General features: G+C 38.8%; 1 protein-coding gene across 2 annotated transcripts in view; it reads left to right on the plus strand.

Moving 5' to 3' along the window:
* RASA3 (RAS p21 protein activator 3) overlaps nt 1-19,069 on the plus strand; it is a 128,591-nt gene that overhangs the window by 30,341 nt on the left and 79,181 nt on the right. For both annotated transcript variants that reach the window (XM_027675025.1, XM_027675026.1), the window contains exons 2-3: nt 7,353-7,470; nt 18,667-18,770. In XM_027675025.1, the coding sequence (XP_027530826.1) occupies nt 7,353-7,470; nt 18,667-18,770 (222 nt within the window). The remainder of the gene's footprint in view (nt 1-7,352; nt 7,471-18,666; nt 18,771-19,069) is intronic.

Raw genomic sequence — 19,069 nt, forward strand, 5'->3', positions numbered from 1 at the left:
AAAACAAAACAAAACAAACAGCAACCAGCAAAGCAAACAACTCCTCCACCCAAACCCCCCACATCTGAACAAAACCAAAAAGCTTACCAAGAATTACAGAAGCCACAATCTAAACGAAAGTCAATTCAGAGGCACAGAACAACCTGTAGCGAGTCCTTGCAGTACTGAAACTCATAGGAAAAACCTCATGAGTCTCTATCAAATGCAGCTGGGAAGTTACATGAGATGTGTCTTGATGCAAAATACCATCTTCAAAACACAAGCTGAAATAAAAAATAATATATGTGGAGTCGAGTTTTACATTGTATCCACATAGATAAAGAGACAGTTTGGTTAATTCATCAGTTTTTCTGTAGAAATGTGAAAAAAAAAGGCACATCAAAGAAACTAAGAATGCCAACCCCAGAATGCCCCAGGAAAACAGAATTCAAATGTAAACTCCTTGATAACTCCTTTTTCCTGGCAGTATCCTACTTTAAAATAATCTATTCCAAGTGTCCTTTAACACAGAATAGCTTCAGTCTTGTTGAAAAGCAGCTGGACTGTGCATTCTCTTATTTTGTGGGATTAAGTTACTATTCTAAGGGAATCTTTAGAGAAACCTGATGCTTGCTGTTGACCACAATATTGCCAAGTGGCACGCAACCAGTTATATTAATGAGTTGAGAATTATGCTTCTCCTCTTGTACAAACCAAAATCTTAATTTTGCAAGCAGCTCTCATGGAACTTGCTTTATAGGCATCTTTCCTCTCAGCCCTGAGATTTGATTAACAGCCCTTGTGCTGAGAGCACTTAAATACTTAAGATCAGACAAGATCTTTTGAGCCTTCTGAGTGTTCGTTCTTCTTACAAGAAAAGTAGGACTGTCAGCCTGTAGCTTCTCATCGCTCTGCAATGAAATATCCTCAGCTGCTTCTGTTACATACAAAAATATAGAGCAAGATATTTGAACAGTTTATTGGACCTTCAAGGCTGGAAAAGGAAGACTGGCATCTGATCACACTCATGTAGGAAAAAGGGAATTTGGCTACTAGCCATTCTGAGTAATAGGTCTGAGTCTGCTCACCACCCAGGCTGTGGCTGATTAGGCTTTGATATTGTTACAGCTGACAGAAATGTCTGTCGTTTGCTTTGTCAGAACGGGTTCCAGGCCAGAGGAAGATCTATCTGTGTGAAGGTTCCTAACTGGTATGGAATAAGTTTAATCATGTGAAGGGAAAATGATGGTAGTGTAGTAGTATGACACTAGGTGTGCTGGTGAAGTGGATTGTGTAGAAGGGATTTTAACAGATGTCAAATGTTCCTATCACTAGGCTGTGACTAGAGATGTCAGCTGGTGCTGGTCTTCAGTTTCATGCCAAAAGATTTGGGGTTGTTGCTGCTTCCACAAAGCCAAGAGGGTTTCCACAGGATTCTCTTGTCTGAAACGTTGTAATTAACATAGTGTGCTTCATCTCCCTGATGGTTACTTGCTGAAGCAACACTAGCTGTGGTACCAAGTTGCTCAGGGGTTGTTGGTAATGTCCAGATCATCAGTGTTGTTTCGTTGACATAGTTCTTTCCCTGAGTCTTCTAATGTGATGACCATTTCACGTGGAAAGAGGCTGGCGGGCAAGGGCTTTTAGATTAAGAACAGGTCATCTAAAAATCTTATTTTCCAGATCATCAAAATCAGTTCACAGATGGCTATTTTTGACCTGGTTTAGAAATTGGATTTTAGAAATCCAGTGCAATCTGTCTCTCCATGACAGCAAAGTTGCGTGTATGTGTGTGTACATAAATGCCTATGGTTAAAGCAAAGAGAGATTGTTGGGAAAATAGTGTTTCTAGCCACATCTGTTTTAAAAAATATATAATTTTTTTAATAAATCAATTTTCTTTATTGGATATTTATGAATTTCATGTGGTTTTCTTGTTCTGTGTGAACAATGTACAGACCTGGAAGGAAGAGAAATTTTTTGACACTTGGTGCATATTGCCTAGAAAGTATTTATTATTTTTAGTTTACTACAAAAGTGCAAAAGAACACTAAGCTACTTACATAACTCTATAACTGCATGCTGGGTACACCAATTCTTGGAACTTCACTTTTATAATTTATTTTATTTTTATTGCTATTTTCTATTTGAAAAAGCAAAAATGAGTGGAAACTTTCCTTTGTGAGAGGTGCACATAGTATATCTACATATAGGAATTATATACAAATGTAACCGTATATTCTACTTTCAAACATTACATTAATTTCGTATAATTATCATGTTGGCTGTTCAGTAACAAAATTGGTTTGTAATGTGAATGGAAGTTTTTTTAACTATGACCACTTTAATATTAAAGAGGATTATTTTCTCAGTATATACTTCCTGAGGTATTGCAGTCATATCCCTTCCCTTATCCCCACCTCACCCACAAAAAAGGTGATTTTTCATTTGCAAGAAAATGAACCACTTTCTCAACATTGAACATTATTGCAACTGTTTACCTTCCTTTTTAAAGTTATTCATAGGCACAGAATTCTAGGTATTTCTGCATTTTTTAGTTGACACAGAGTGGTATATGTCTGTTTTAAGTAAAATTAAATATTAATTAGAAATTTGATGGTATCTTTATATTTTACATATAATCTGGATTTTGTGCTTGAGGAGGTTTTTAAGCATAAATTGTGATAGAGAATCAGAGCTCTGTGTGTACACACATTTTCCTTTTTCTGTTTTTGTTTGATCTGTGAATGTTGAAGCAATAATTCAGAGAACTTGAAAGGAGTGCTTGAGATAATTTTTCCAGATTTCCAGCATCCCTATTGAGATAGAGAGCTTAAAGGAGAACAGGAGAAGCTCTTCATTCTTGACATACATCACTGTTCTGTTTTTGTTCCTGACGTGCTTCCCTACAAGCTTCTTTGGAGAATAGGGCAGAAACAGAGTGGGTTGTTTTTGGCTTGCATACGAAGCCCTTTTCAGATTTTAGGTATTTTGTTTCTGTACTCAAGTCTATCAGTATGCTCCCTGAAGTCAAATGCTGTGGCATTGAAAGCTTAACTGCTTTTATTGGATTTATTTTTTGGAGGTAGGTTTTTGTTTGTTTGTTTGTTTTCTGAAATCGTTTGGGAAAAGGTTCTCTCATGGCATCTTGATAAAATCAAATATGTTGCTGCTAGGAAACAGGAAGCTAAATTGGTTGATGTACTACAAAGTCTTTGTTAATGCATTCAGATTGGCAGATGTCTGCTGGTGACCCAATACTTAGCAGCACAAGAGCAGGAAATTTTGTCCTAAAAGGTAGAAATAATACCTGTCGTGCATTCTCTGCTTTTCAGAATGTTGCATTTGGGGAAATATGTCAAAAGCAAAGCTGGCACAATGGCGAGTATCTAAATTCAATTAAAAATACTAGAAGCTTCAAAAAATTTTAAGTGGCAAAACCTTAAGGAAATGTATGTATATTGGCTTATTCCTAAAAGCATCTTCAAAGTTTTTTTCCTTCTTACTAATTATGCTCCCTGGCATCTAAACAGTGCCCTTCCCTGCCACATATGCAGGAGAGCCCTTTTTTCTTGCTTGCCTTTTATTGCCAGTGTTTTAGCAAGGCAGGAATATGCAACATTGGAAAGAACAAGGAAGATGAATATGATTTTGAGGTTTTTCCTTCCTCTTTTTCCAGCTTGTTGCATTCCCTGTGCCTAGCTCAAGCTAAGCTGTCTGTGCTGCCATGGTAGTCTATTTTTGAGTTGTAGTAACCCAGTATTTATGGGGAGAAGATAGCAAACCAGTGATGTATTCAGAATTGTATAGTCTATTTTTTAAGACTTGTCTAAAATACCTGATGTTAACTTTTCCGAAGCTGAAATCAGCTTTGCTAGATTTAAGTACTTAGTGCTAAATTGAGTTCGTCACACAGTTAAATTAGGACCCATGTATATTAGAAGTACAGGGATAGAGAGAAAAGCTATTGCCAGCTTGAACAGATTATTCTGCTACTGTGTCTCCAAATGAAGCCTTATGCTCCAAAACAAAGTGCTTGTGTATTCTAAATTGTCAGGGTCTTAGACATCTTAAGAAACATTCCATTTCTTCTTAGTGGAAGTGGAAAACTGAAGGTTTTAAAAGTGAGTGTATTGACCTTTTATCTGCAAACCCTTTTAAAGTTCTCTAGCATACAGGTACTTCACCTGGAGTATGGAGATGTGGGGGGAAAAAAGCGGACTTGGCTTTTGAAGATACAATTGTTGAAGATGCCTCTTCCACACAGATAGGTTAAGTGATTAAATTCTTGCTCAGAATAACTGAGCTCATCAGCTCTAGTTCATGAGAAAATGGAAGCAGTGCATGACTGTATCATGTATTCTGGGCTTTCTTTTTTTTCATTTTAGTAGTAGCAGAACCAAAAAAATACAGATCAATTTCAACTTCATTGTAGATGGCAAAACAGTGCCACAGAGGGAACTTTTTTGTCTTGGAGGAATCTAAAGAGCAACTGAAGCTCTAACAGAGCACATTTGTTGACATAAAATGTCTGGCTGGAGAGTTGAGTCTTTAGCCATGCTTGAAAGCTTGACAGATTTTTCTTTCTCAACTGCTCAGTGCTGGAGGAATCTAAACAGCCATTGACTGCCAGCGTCGGGGAAAAAACAGTATTTTTTTTTTTTTTTGGTGTAAACTGCTACTCAAGTCAGTAACATGATTAATATATTGGGTTGGTCAATTAATCCCTTGTTCTCAGTGGTTTCTCAGGGTCTTTTTCTAGTTTGAAGAAAGAAATTACTGTAAAATGTCTTTCCCCTCTATCCTCCCTTTGTGCCCCACTTTGTAGCATTGTGATGGTGGTGAACTTTAATTTCCTGTACAGACTATGCAGTCAGTCTTTTTCTGGTGGTGCTAAATGGTGTCTTCCTTCACATTGCATTTAGGTTTCAATATTGTGGGCTTTTCCACTCTAAGTCTTTTAACAAAGAGGAAAATTGGGTTTTCAAAATACAGTTCTTATACAGTGCTTTGACATAACTAAATATTACCTTTAAGCACTTAAGTGAATATTGTGCACATCAAAAAAATGGAAATCAAGATAACAACAACCAGATTTGTTTTCATGTGTGTGCATTCATCTTGAAGTAGGAAGTGGAAGAGTGCAGAAAAAGGGAAGATGTTAACTTTTCAAGCTCAAAATTACACCAAAAAAATTTGTCCCTTTCTCTTAGAAGAACTGTGAGAATAGTGTGCCAGCCCCAGAGGAAGACTTCCTTATTATTCTGTTATTGAAATGCTTCCTGTTGACACTCTTTCTCTTTGGGGAACTTTACCCAATTATCCAGAAAAGAGAGTGGTTTCATTTGACTGTACTGTGAGAAAAACTTAAGAGAAATTTGATTGCTTGGGGAGAGGAGACAAATCTTGAGACCTCAGTCTGTGTGAGAGTAATGCATTTGATTTGTAACTTGCCTGAACTCAGACTAAGAAGAGTAAAACTTTAAGGTTTACTATGGCAGGATAGACTTCAGTGCAGACTGAGCAAGCCATCAATAATCCTCAGTATATTTTTGTCTAAGGCTGCTGCAGTTAAACTATTGCTAACACTGCAGCTTAGTTGAAAGCCACGTTGGGCATGCCAACAGATGTTCCTGTCACACCTTTGAATTACAGTGGAGACAGCTTTTTTTAATGCAATGTCTCACAACTCTGAAGGAAGTGGGAAGAATGCTATCAATTTGTATCAGCTGAGCTGAGAGAAGAAACTTATTTAGAAGAACTCTGAAGTGAGGCATTACTGTCTGAAACAATAGTTTCAAGACCCTTTCCAGGACCTCTTTATATATGCTCCATGGTTAGCTTTAGAAAATGTGTGTGTGTACGGTCACCCATATACAAGCCATTTGTGAGAAGTGTGGATGTGTGATGTTTCCGAGGGCATGTCATGTGTCGGTTAGCAAAAGCGTGTGAATAGAGTGCTAGAAGGAGATCACAGGCAGGAAGACGTGGAGTCCTGTGTCACTTTGTGCTTTTCCTTTAAAGTCTGAGGATGCAGGTTGGCTGAGTCTTTCCTTGCTGTAGATCTTCAGTATTTACATGCATCAGATTGCTATTGAACAAATCTGCAGAAAGCAAAAAGTATGTCTTTACTGAAGATAGGGTTGAAAAAAGCAAGGTAATTCTGTTAATAATATAAAGCTATTTGAGAGCTGGAGACTGGGAAAGCATGTGTCTAGTGAAGTGCACTTAAGCTGAGCTGCAGACATCCAATAAAAACTTACATTTGTTACCGTCATTTAGAGTTTCCTTCTGTACTGGCAAACAAGCCTGTGTTCCCTTGGTCTGTGCATTTTTAGGTTTAGTTGTATTCCTTGTATTTTTACCAGTAGAGAGTGATCTGGTTCCCAAAGTATGTGCTAATAATCTCTGCGTACTGCAAGAGTGATGGTAAATAAGACTACATGCATTCTAGACTTACATTTAGCTCTGAGTTTGGTCTTTAGAATTAAATCACTCATGCACATAGTGGTAAGGTCCTTTAGCAAAACTATGAGGGGCATTGCCCAGTTCCCTGTCTTGAGAGTTTTGATTTTATCAGTCAGCCAAAGAAATTTAGTGCTCAGCTTTGGTTATTAATGGATATGTAGAGGGGAAAAACAGTGGTTTTATTCTTGTTTCATACTCTTGTGTTTTGTATTCTCTTGGTTACCCTTAGTTCCTCAATCCCATCTCTTTTGTTGTTGTTAAATACAGGATACATACTTAGTTCTTGCTGCAGTTTTGAAATAAATGTTTATGATGAAGAATATTCATTACTTGCATGGTACCTTTCTGCAAGGACCTTAGGCAGCTTCACAAGTGCTAGTTATCCCATCAGAGTGCTTTGGGGTCCAGCTTGTGATCTAAGGCTGTTGACTGTAACTAAAGTGACTGTTTTCCATCTCCCCATCTGTGGAGAGCAGTGTAGCTGGGGGTCACTCCTCGTTTGCTGTGTTCTGGTCATGTCATTAGGATAAAATCAGTGGGCTGTATAGAAAAGCTTGATTACCATGTTGTATGGTGTTCCTGGTACCTTATGGCAACACAAGCACGGAAGGAAGAAGTATGTATCCAAATACATATGAATAAATTGGGTGCAACAGATGGTTGAGTTGTTGCTGGCTACTGCTGAGCTCTAAGCGCAGTGACTGTCAGGAGCTGCTGCCTTGGAAACTGCTACAAAGTTTAGTAGGGACTTCACATTTGAGAAGGAAAATACAACATAATACTTCCCTTTAGCCATGTTGCTGACACTGTGTTAGTGTCAGTTAGTTAGACTGATGACTGATGACTGATGTATGGATAACTTTTCAATATGTAATCTTTCTGGCTTTTTTCTTTCTTGTCTTTAGGTGAAGCTAAAAATCTTCCCACATATCCGGGGCCAAACAAGATGCGGGATTGCTACTGTACTGTAAACCTGGACCAGGAGGAGGTTTTCCGGACCAAAATAGTGGAGAAGTCATTATGGTAACAAATACATGTATAAATGTTCTGTCAACTCTCCTTATTCTCTGTTTACTGTGTTTGTGTAATGTTCCAAAGATACTTTCTTGAGGGGATGAGGGGATGAATATGATTCTTTTTCTGCCTTTAAGAACACTAGTGATAGAACTAGTAACATCATGATTCCTATCCATATTGAAGGGAAACTGTCTTCACCAAGGCAACCCATATTAATTCTTTTCCTAACTATGTACAACCAGTGCTCCTTTCTTTCTGCAGTATTTGTTTTGAACTTCCCTAAGCTTCTAAAATCTCAACTTAGAAGGAGCACTGAACTCTATTTTGCATCTGTCTATGCTTAGAATTTTGCATTGGTGTGTCTATCCTAATGGGGGGAGTTAGGGTTTTTATTTTTTTCCTGTCATGAGGCTGCAACTGAAAGGAGAGGTTTTGAACATAAGATGCTTGTCTGATTATCTTGGACACTTCCTGTGAGATTGCAGAAGTCAAATGTTGAATGAAACAGAATGAGAAGCATGTAGTAAAAATTAAAACACTTTCTCCTGGAAATTCCTATACATAAAAATATTTTTTAAAAATTTAAAACAGTATTTAAAATTAATATTAAAGTATATAATTTTAGTATATATTTAAATATATGTATTCTGGTAAGCAAGGCTTTTTTTTGAGTGGAGGGGAAAGTAACACCAAGAAACAATCCAGTTTATAACTTTTCTCTTAAGAGATAACTCTCACTCTTTTTTCAATTTGAGTAATAAGTTAGGAATTTGCTATTTGTCTTGTTATTGCAAATAATTTACTTCAGGAAGTAGCTCTAGACCTCACTGCCAAGCCCTCAGAAGTACCTGACACATTCAAGAATATGAGTGGGCTTTATTTTCCTAAGTCTCTTTAATTGTTCTTTCACATAAATTTTTGTCATCTTTAAGCCTTTATCCCTCATCTTACATTCTGATATAGTGTGCTGGGTTCTGTAAGGAAGATTTTTTGTATTTTGAGGAATTTAAATTGGCTAAACATAGTGTTTTTGGCTGGTGATGCTAACACTTTCCTATTTGTAGGATACTGTATTAACAAAAAGCAAAAACTGGCCTTTATGCCTTCTTCCTCACCCCATAGCCGGTATATAGTATCCCTAAATCTATTGTCCTTGAAAATTGTTCTCTAAAGGTGGTTTTGTAACTCATAAATTCATTCCTGTGTGGCCTTTTTCTGCATGATCATTAGTGCTTCACAAGGAAATGGAGGTTGGGAAGTGAGGATGTGTGAGAATAGTTGATTTCATTTCCTTGAGCTAATCCAAGCTTTTTTCTGTTGAAAAAATAAAGTCTTGGTAGGAGAAATAAGTACCAAGTGTCATTTCTTGGGAGAGGTACACTGAGGCTGTGCAAAACTGGAAGGTTTCTGGTTTCCTGGGGAGCTAAGTTCTTTCTGTGAATTGAGGTGAATTCAGAGGAGAGCAGCACAATCATCAGAGGCCTGGAAAACATAACTGATGAGGAAAAGTTAAAAGATTGAAATTGTTTAGCCTGGAGAAGAGGGATGAGAATGGACATAAGTATGTAAATAAAAAAATTAAACAAAACAAACCAAAAAGACAACTCCCCCACCAAAAAAAAGGGTGGGGGAACTGATCTGTCTGTCTAGTATGGATATTACAAGTAATAATGAACTTGAATTTCAGTGGGGAAGGAAGTTGAGGTTAAGGTTTATTGTGAAGGAAAATCTTTCTGTTGTTAAAGATCCTGAAGTGCTGGAGTAGGTTGCTTTGGTTTTTCTGTATTTATCGGTGATGGCTTTTAATAGGTTCTATATAATCAGTTCCAACTAAATAATGGGGATCTTCCAGCTTTGAAATGGTGGTGGACCAGATGACCTCTCAAAATCCCATTATGGACCTATTTTCTTTGATCTAAGGGTTGACTAAAGATCATCTCCTTGGTCATTCTTTCTTCTCCTGGTGAATCCAGTCTTTAGTGGGAGTTTGCTTTCCCCCTGTGCAAGCTTCTATTTTCAAATACTATTTTTGGAAAACTTGCTTCTTCACAGTCTCTGAATATCCGCTTGTAGATACTGATATAAACTCAATTTTACATTTAGCCGTGTAGGTGTTTCTCTGTCTTTCTGTTGCATAAAAGAAAAGCAGACAAAAATCCCAAATATGCCTGAGGTGTCTTCCCGGTATGTGAACAGGAATTGCTCTTACCTAGTAAGGCACACTCAAACAGCTACTTTATGTTTCATGACTGTGCTTATATCTATGAAAATAAGTGCATACATAGACTTCCAGAAGATGTTTTTCTAATGATTTCAGACCCTACTGCATTCGCCTATTGTTTTTTGTAAGATTCTGAGATGAGCACATAGTTGAGGAGCCAGTTACACTGTTATATTCTGTAATGCTTGTTTGCAAATTGATTCAACCCATTGAGTGAATTACTGGGCAGGTGAGGCTTATGTGCCCTAAGGCCAGTGTAATTCGTATGCAGCAGAGAAATACCTGCTCTCATGGTAATTCTTTGCCAGGAATTTGCCAATGTAATAGTGAATCGTGTGCTGGGTCCCTTTTTCTGGGGTATCACTGCTGTGATATGAGATGTTTGGCCCAGCTTCACATCCCTGTTCCCAATGCTTGACTAAAATAATCGAACCCTGCCTGAACATCCTTGTGGCTGGCATTGAAGTGGGGGATACAGCTTGACACAGTTCTTCCTTACAGTTTGAAGGGGAGAGCAACTGGCTCTGATCTGTTGTTCTTGCCTATTTTCTACTTCCTGTCACTTTGTGGCTGCCACAGGGCTGGCTTGATATAAAGTTTTAAGAGTTGCCTGTATTTTTACTCATTCTAATAACTCCCCTGTCTTTCAATAAGCTCAAAAAATTATTTTCATATAGTCTATGGAAAATAAGATGCTTTGTGTGAAAATCTGAATTACAAGGTGTTTCATATGCAGCCCTAGCACTATTGGTTCTGGAACAATGTCTTCTCATTCAGATTTGTCCTGAAGAAGGCTATCTTTTGCAGCATTTCTGCATAAAATAATTTTTTCATCTGCATGAAGAGGCTTGTAATTAAAGTCACACTGAAACATTGTCTTGTGTATTAGGGAATTCAAGGAGTGCTAGCTTTTTTTTTTTTTTCTTCCTTTTGTTTTTACTCAGTTGAGCTTCATTAGTCTTCTGCTAAGCATTCCAGAAATGTATATTTTTCCACTCAGGCCTTCTCCTGGTGTAAAGCTTAAACAGAACTGGCAAATGGGAAAAAAGGAAGCAGTTATCTCTCCTTCCCGGAGGGACTTGGATGAATGTCCAGTTCTGGCTTGCTTGGAATATCTGTGACTGAACCTTCAGACTCTGATTCATCATCTCCTGTGTTTTTTACTGGGACAGTGTAAGACATTGCCTACCTGAGCTCTGTCCCAATCTTCTGCAACAGATTTTCTTTTTTTATTAGGCTGTGGCAGAGGCATGAGAAGACAGTTGAGAGCAGTAACCTTTTAACTCAGCAATGCATGAATCATTCAGAACTCAAAAGAACTGAACCAGCACATCCTGTTGTCCAGTGAAGTGCCCTTCCCCGTGCTCTGAAGAGAATCTCTGTAAACCTTGATGCCCTTTATCTAAGTTTGCATCTCAAAAACTGAGAGCAGCCAGCATGGTTAATCTTACCTCCTTTATTCAGCAGTCAGGTGGGACTCATAAATTACAATGTAGAACTCAAGTCATTCCTGTCATCCAGCCTCTGTTAGGTGCTGTTGAATTGGATAGTAGCACTGCTGCCTTGTGCTGGAGGATTTTGAGGGCTGCCATGATAACTTGGTAGTGTCTGACTGGTAACTGTCAGTTACCACATGGGCAGGCCTTTCTCAGAGCAACACGAAAGTACTGTTTATATAGGGCAGTTCCGAGTCATTCCTCTTCTCTGGGGATCTTTGGACAAGCATAGTGAACGTCAGAGCAAGCAATCCAGGTTCTCAAGAAGAGAATCTTGAAATCTTCAAGCAGCACTGTTTTCATAAACTCCTTGGCACAAGCTTTCATTTAATTCTAAAAAGGTCACATGCAAGTCATAAGATATGAGGGAGAGGTTAGTTAGAGCCAGGATTTAATATCCTTCTCTGTTTTTTATTTGTCATTCAATATTTATATTACCATCATCCACAAAGGCACTGAGTAGAGTTGGATCCGTTCCATATAACCTAGCAAAGATGTATGTGAAGGGACTCTTGTATTTTATGTCCCAAGGAACGTGTGGTAATCACTGTGTTTGTTTTAATGCACAGATGTGCAACTTTTCTTTAGTTCTGAGCTGCAAGTAGACAACCTGACAGTAATTTTACCTATTAATTTCCTTTGCTGAATCAATTACATATCTTCCCCCATTAGTAGCTTCTCCCACTTCAGGCTCCACCATCCAGGAGTGTTTCCTAGCTACAGATCTTTCCTAGGGATGAACTTTCGTGGCCTGTTGGTGTTAAGACTGACTTTGCCTTTGCCGTTTGCATCAAATGTGTCCATTCACTTAAAGGGCAGTGTCAGCTGCAACAGGAAATCAAGGCAGCTTCTCAAATCATAGGTGAAGAATGGAAGGAATGTGACATCTCTAAATTTGTTTCAAGGATATGAATAAAGGCAAAAACTGTCGTATGCTAAGAATCAAATGACTGACAGTGTGTGCTTTAGAGAGATGAGCCAAGCATCTTGAGTCTGTGATTATTGAGTTCACCACTATTTCACTGAGGAATTTTTCACGTGCTAAACATAGTGATCAAAGCCTGAATGAAACAGTAAATGAAGCCAGAGGCACTTTCCCCACCCCCAGTCTTTTTTCTTTCTTTTGTACTGGTCTCCAGTGAACGTAACAGTGAGAACTTTAAGTCTGCAGTGTGCTTGTGAGTGTGTAGTGAAATGTGCTGTAAATTCACAGTTAAAGCTGTGTTCTGTTTAACAAGTGGTTGCTCTGTTTTAGAATTAGATCAGGTAACAATTCAACCAGTAGCTCTCAGAATCTCTAAGTAATTCTACTGCCATATTTAATGTTGTTATTTTCTAATTCTAGGCTTGCTTAAACCCTTTTTTCCCCTGCGTTTGGAGTTCATGGCTGCATAGCTTCTCATGCTCAGATAACATCTTGGATGCAGGCCACTTCTCAAATTTTAAACACAAAGTTGTTTCCCTTAGTTGGAGCGTTGCCAAAATTAGCTGTTGCATCTGAGTTAGCTCCATTAGCTGCTTCTACATTCTTACATTGCCAGCTCACCTCCTTGAAATAACAGCCTTCCCCAGACCAGTGGCCCTAAGCAAAGAGGCCTTGAGGTGGATGATGTAGCATGTTCTGCAGCCTCTCTCCTGCTGTTCCCGGGGTCTGCCACCTTCTGCACTCGACTGCAGCTAACTGTGGCTTGAATTTCTGACTATAAACTTCAGTTCTGAAACAACTCAAACCTTTAAGGGAAAGATTTAAGATTGGTATGGGTACAGCTTCAGCCTGGTCAGGGATATTATTTAAGCCAAGGACTGTGGTTGTATAGAGAAGTAATATAGCTGGGAAGGGTGCCAGTAGGGGAAGCAAGACTTAATGGAAGGAGGAGAATGAAGTGAACCTTGAGACTCAAGGCAGGGTTTATGAATGAGAGCGTTTATCCACACGAAAAGCCACCCATGTAAGTAACAATTGTTGGTGTTGTAGGCTGGTTTGAGTGACGAGGGGAAAAAAAAGTCAATGCAGCTGTAATGTGACTTCTGCTGTTTGTGTGTGTCATTTTACAGAATATTTTGGGAGGTGACCAGGGGCCAAATGGCTGCTGCTTCAATTCATCTTAATCCGTGTAAGCCTCATTGAGCCAAACCAGCAACTGTCAAGTGAGGTTGATAACTATAGCTCATGTGTGTGTCTGTCTCTTCTGAGCACAGGATTGAGAAAATAATACATGGCTTTATTTTTTTTGCTGTGTAGTAGGGCTGGTTGTGGCTGTAACACAGCACTGTTCGTCTGGGTGCCTCTGCCCAGTGACATGAGAAAAAATTTGCTTAGGCTTGGTGGGTGTCTGGAAGCAGCCAGCGCTCTTTAACAGTGGGCATAAGTTATATGTTTGGATTTACATGTTGCCTCCTGTGCCATATTCTTTCTGCTGCATGTCCTCTGCCAAATCTGAGCTTCAAATGTAATATTAGTTATTTTTAATAAATTGTGTAAGGAAGCTACCGTGACATCTGCCAACTTTGGCTCTTACAGAGCCTGTCTTATTTGCCTGTTGTCTTCTAGCTCTGTCTAGTAGGAGACTGAAGTGCATTCAGATTTTATTTGGCTTGCTGTATCTGCTTTGAATAAACCTTCTCTTCTCTACCCCACCCCAGTCCTTTTACATATGCTGCAAAGCATAGCATAAAAAGTATTAGCCAAGTAGTAGAAAAAGCTTAGTAGTAGAAACAAACAAGTGTGCTCCTTTGTACAGACTGATTTTGCTTCCCGCTCACATGGTGATGTGAACTCTGGTGTTCAGTTCATGCAGCAGGATGAATCCAGTATTTCTAAACCTTTTAAAATAGTCAGAGGATGTGGAGTTGTCTGTGGCATGTTAATAGTCCTTACTTTCAATCACAAAAGCAGTTTAGAAAAAAAAAAATCCATACACAAAGAATTCTGGTTTGAGGGGTTTCATTATTATTCATCATGCAACTCTTTCACTTCATCCACTGAACTACCGGTGCCAAAACAAAAACAAAACTGCTTTAGCGAATCCTAAGTCTTGAGAAACAAGCATGAGATTTTGCAACACAGCCTGAAACTAAAGAAATGTTTTTACACTGACATTTTTTATGTCTTTTCCTCTCTGTTAGTATTATTTGTGATGATTTCAGTAGATATCTAAAGTTATGGAATTAAAGTTGCGAGTACGCCACTGGAATTTAGTAAAACATGTAAATGTGAACAATTTTTGAACCCTTTATAGAGGAAGAAGCTCCCATTCATCATGTTTGAAGTAAGGATTCTCTTCCTTATTTGCTTTCATTCCACTTGATCTACACAGTAATTTTTGTTTCTCTTCTTCCCTGTCTCCTCCTGAAAATGTCCATTGCCAAAACACGCATTAGAAGAGATGCAAAAATAGATACCTTGAAATGAGACTGGTTTGAAGCCGTATGTAAGTGAAAAAATACCTAGCGGGATCCTTTTGGTTTTGTTTTCTTGGTATTCCTGCTCCCATGAGCAGGAACAAGCAAGTTTTTGGTGAGGGGAGAGTATGCCTGAAGATTCAAATCCATTGCACCATTTATGTGTCTACTTGACTTTATATTTTCTGTGTCTCTCTTCTGTGCTAAGAGCTGTAGAAGCATGCTAAGGAAAGTGTCCTGAGGAGGGATTGGTTAGTCTATGTGTTAGAGGGAGAGGCTGTATAAAAGCTGTGCAGTAAGAGAGCCCTGTGCTTCTTGTGGAAAAAGGACTGCTGAGGTAGGGCTTTGCTTTCCTCCTTCAGAGCATGTTAAGGTGATGGGCATGTACTGAAAAAGAAATGAGAAAGGTTTGTGAAGTGAGGGTATGTGGAATAGAAGACTACAAAGTCAGGCCCTTGTGTGCCTGAAAGCTTGGAAGAAGGATTTAAAAATTGCTACAGGTCTTTCTCAGTTTCTAATCCCATCAGGAAAACAAAAGACTGACTTAGGAACAAGCCCTATTTCATAACTAAAGAGTAGCTGATACCTGCACGGCTGTTCTTGTTGCTGTGATGGCAAAACTAAAAAGAAATTAGTAAAGCTGTTCTAAACTTAGTAGTCTTTATTGAAGAAACTGGTTCTGAAAATGCAGTTATCTTGGAAGGAGATGAATTGCAATAGAGGTCCACTGTTTCTGGCCTTGCAAGTTCCTGCTCTCTGCAGTTATGTCCCATCACTTGTTTGAAGTCCAGAAGGTAACACTGGGCTTGTCCGTGTCCTTCCCTTGTGATCATACTGATGTGCAGCCTACTCTGCAAGGTTGGGGAGGGGACCCTCATTATAATGTCTCCTCTTCTTTAAATTATTAAAATTTCTCCTGAGTGTAGGATTGGTTAATCTGCAAGGAAAGTTAAAACTCAAAACCTGTAAGTTGAATCTGAACTCGCTTGGTTCTGAAAGATTCCCGAGTTTTCAGCCAGGCTATTTCCAGTATTTGTTTTGGAGGATCTTGTCAGACTCCTGAGGGCTGTGTAGGCAGATGCTGCTGCTTTTTATTAATTGCTCTGTCAAAATAAAAGTACTTGCTGAATCTCCATCAGACTAATTCTGGCTTTTGGGAGAGAGGAGACACTGAGGGAGGGATTTAGCTGTTCTTTTGGAAAAACCATTCCTGAGCCCTGGGGCTCTTGTTCAAGATAAGTTAGCTTGGGAAATAAATCATGGGGTTTGACTGCTTCAACCTCTTGCTCTTCAGGTCTGGATGGGAGACAAAGCGAGTACTGTTCTGAAGAGATATAGGGGGGAAAAAGCACACATTTAAGTGGAATCTGGAAGCATTTGTGTGGTTGCTTTTGATTCCTTCAGAAAGAAGTTACTGTTTCTGCAGAGCTGCACAAGATTGGGGTGGGGGCATATCGGATTTATTTTGATATGTATCCTTACAGTTAAAACTGCTGGCTAATTACTCGGTGCAGAGTGAGTATGCTTGTGTTGGAAATCTACTTGCTTAAATTAATTAAGAACCAGTGCACCTCAGGGGTGTTACCTGAGTGATGAGAGGTTGTGAATCTGCAAGGGGTTCAAGATCTTAGAGGGGGAAAGCCAAGAGCAGAACAAAGCTTCTCTTCTGTTGACAGTGGCTCAGACTGCACTGCTTAGACTAATAAGCCCCGTGCCTAAAACAGTGACCTGATATGGTCCCTGCATGACTGATTCAGCCTTTGTAATGTTTCTTCTGTTAATTAGTCTCTTTCTGATACCAGCATTGGGCTGAGTACCTCCCCTTGTTCGCTCTGCTTTTGTGACTCTTGTGTTTGTTTTGCTGTGGCGTTGTCTTAGTTGACTTCTGCCTCTGGTCAAGGCCCCGCTTGTTGTCTCTTCCCTACTCTTCATCCCAGAATCAGCTGAGCTGAATTAAAGTATGCTCAGTGTAAGTCACTTGTATTTATATTGCCTTTAGACTTGCAGTATACTGAAGCTTCCCTTGTATTCTTGACAGAGGATTGGATATATGTAATCCACAGTTCATTGAGTATCTTTTCATTCTAAGGTCATTAGTGAGTAAATTCATCTGTCGTGTTCTTCCAGCAGAAAGGACAATTTTATGGCTGAACAGAGTATTAAAGCTCAGGATGATGAAAGTGTTTTGCATGTATAATGCACTTGATATTTGGACAATATTTATGCGTTTGTGTAGCCCTCTTGGGTTAAGCCTGTGCATGAAAACTTGCACCAAGTGATGTGCACAGAATGAGGCCCTTGGGGCTGCCAGCATGGCTGCTGGGACAGGAGCTGCTTATACCAGAGATTTAAGGTATTTTGTGCCTGAAGTGGCGGTTGCTAAAGTCTTGATTCCAAATAAAACCTGTCAGAGTGGGATGGGTAAAGAGGATGCAACAAGGAGTGCTGAATGGGACAAGGCAGTTGGGACAAACAGGCAAACCAGCTGCCATTTCCAGCTGTTAGATTTTCCTCCCCTGCCTTCACAGTAGGAATGACTGAGTGGGCCTGACATTGGTTTTCATAACTTATGGATGGATGCATTTATTTCAAGGAATGGGAAACTGTTTTGGTGGTAGAAGTTTAACCTGGGGGTATGCCTTGGGCTTTGTTGTTTAACTAATATATGTTCTTACATGTGGCTGGAGGAGCGGTGACTTAAATAACGTTCCTTTTGAATATTGAGTGATGTCTCTGGACTTCATCAAATTAATGTATTCCCTTCAAACAGAGGCTGGTTAGCTAATTTGCAGTGCCTGTGTGTTTTGAGGGAAACTTGTCAGCTAGTTCTTGAGGGAATGTGGTAATTCCAGGGGAGTGTATTTTTACTGTGGGCAGAAATACAAGCAAAATCCTGAAAGAAGCCAGGGAAATTACCTTTCCTGACAAAAATCTGAAAAATTTAATCTAAGGAATTAATAATAATAATAGTAATAATAACTTTTGCATATCTAATTTTTGACATAAAAAACCTTTAATAGTGGTTAAAGCTACAGCACAGTTGTATCTTATTTTTGAGCTTAGCCAAGATAATAAGGATGCCTATGTTTAAGAGGGGAAGAAATAACTTGCTGGCTTTTGGCCTATTGGAGTTAGATTTATTTTTAAGTCTACATCGGCAGTGCTTGCTGTATTTGTCCATGTGACTCAAATTGCATCTACTCATTTAGATCTACTGAAGCATGAGTGACTTAGAATGAAAGGTCTGTGTAAAATGGTAGACCTGTCAATGAATAAATAATGTTGATATATGCTTATAGTTCTTAGGAGTAAATCCTTAACCATATAATTGAATAGAGAGAAACTGAAAGGGTTGCTGTAAGGTGTCTGAGTTACTTTTTTTTCCCCATTTAAATTGGTAGGACACAAAGAAAGCCCCTTAGGTCCCTAAAGAGCTTTTCATGCTGAGATAAAAATCAGGTCTTACTGTAAAGAAACTTACTCTATACAATTCCACCATGCAAAAATAGGTATTCAGTGCTACGAGGTAACAAGCATGGTGACAGAATCAGTTTGACTGAATCTGACTTTAAATAAGAAACTTTGCAGAGGATGGGAAAAGATGCAATGGCTGTACTATTTTATTCTAAATATACTAAACACTTAAAAAAAAAATATATATGCCATGAACCATGCTATAGTTTGCTCATCCTGTTCATATGTATGCTTTTGTGATCTGTACTGTAATAGTCTGCTGTAGGCACTGTGTGGCAGCTGGTGTCTCTCTACCCTTCAAGGCACCGTACGTTAACAAATAATGTAGTCTCTGCCCCCTTTCTTAAGGGACACTTATTTTCCAGATAGTGTCTGTTCTTTTTTTGCACAGAAATCTTGTTCTATGGGCATTTAAGATATTTAGGAAGAGTCCAAGTGGAACAATATCTGAAGGTGCACATTCACTGGTGGGAAAGGGTCTCACAGCCCAGAGTGATGTTCTGGATATAAACACACTGGCTCCTCCAGGATACCAACACTAATGTATTTTCCTTTTTTTTTTTTTTTGTGTGTGTGTTTGTGTATGTTGGTTTTTTTTTGTTTACTCAGCCCCTTCTATGGAGAAGACTTTTACTGTGAAATTCCTCGGACCTTTCGCCATCTGTCATTTTATATTTTTGACAGAGATGTTTTTCGAAGGGATTCCATTATAGGTATGTGTTCATAAATTATTACTTTCTTTTCAGCTTAATTCTCTGTTAGATCATATGTAGTCTTATGAGTTGGGGGTCTTGATAGGACTGATGGTGACAATGGTAGGTACTGCTCAGTATTGTCCTTTTTGTCAGTTGACCAAAATGCCTTCAGTATTACATATTATATATAAAAAAGTTGGGGAGATAAGTGCTGTCTGTTGTGATAGTAGATTGCAGTTTAACTGATTGCATTGTTTAAATGCCAACAACATCATTTGTTAGTGCTTTTTTTTTTCCTTATATGCAAGGTCTTTAGT

Source organism: Neopelma chrysocephalum, unplaced genomic scaffold (assembly GCF_003984885.1).
Source record: "Neopelma chrysocephalum unplaced genomic scaffold, ASM398488v2 Primary Assembly neopelma1_25, whole genome shotgun sequence".
NCBI lineage: Eukaryota > Metazoa > Chordata > Aves > Passeriformes > Pipridae > Neopelma > Neopelma chrysocephalum.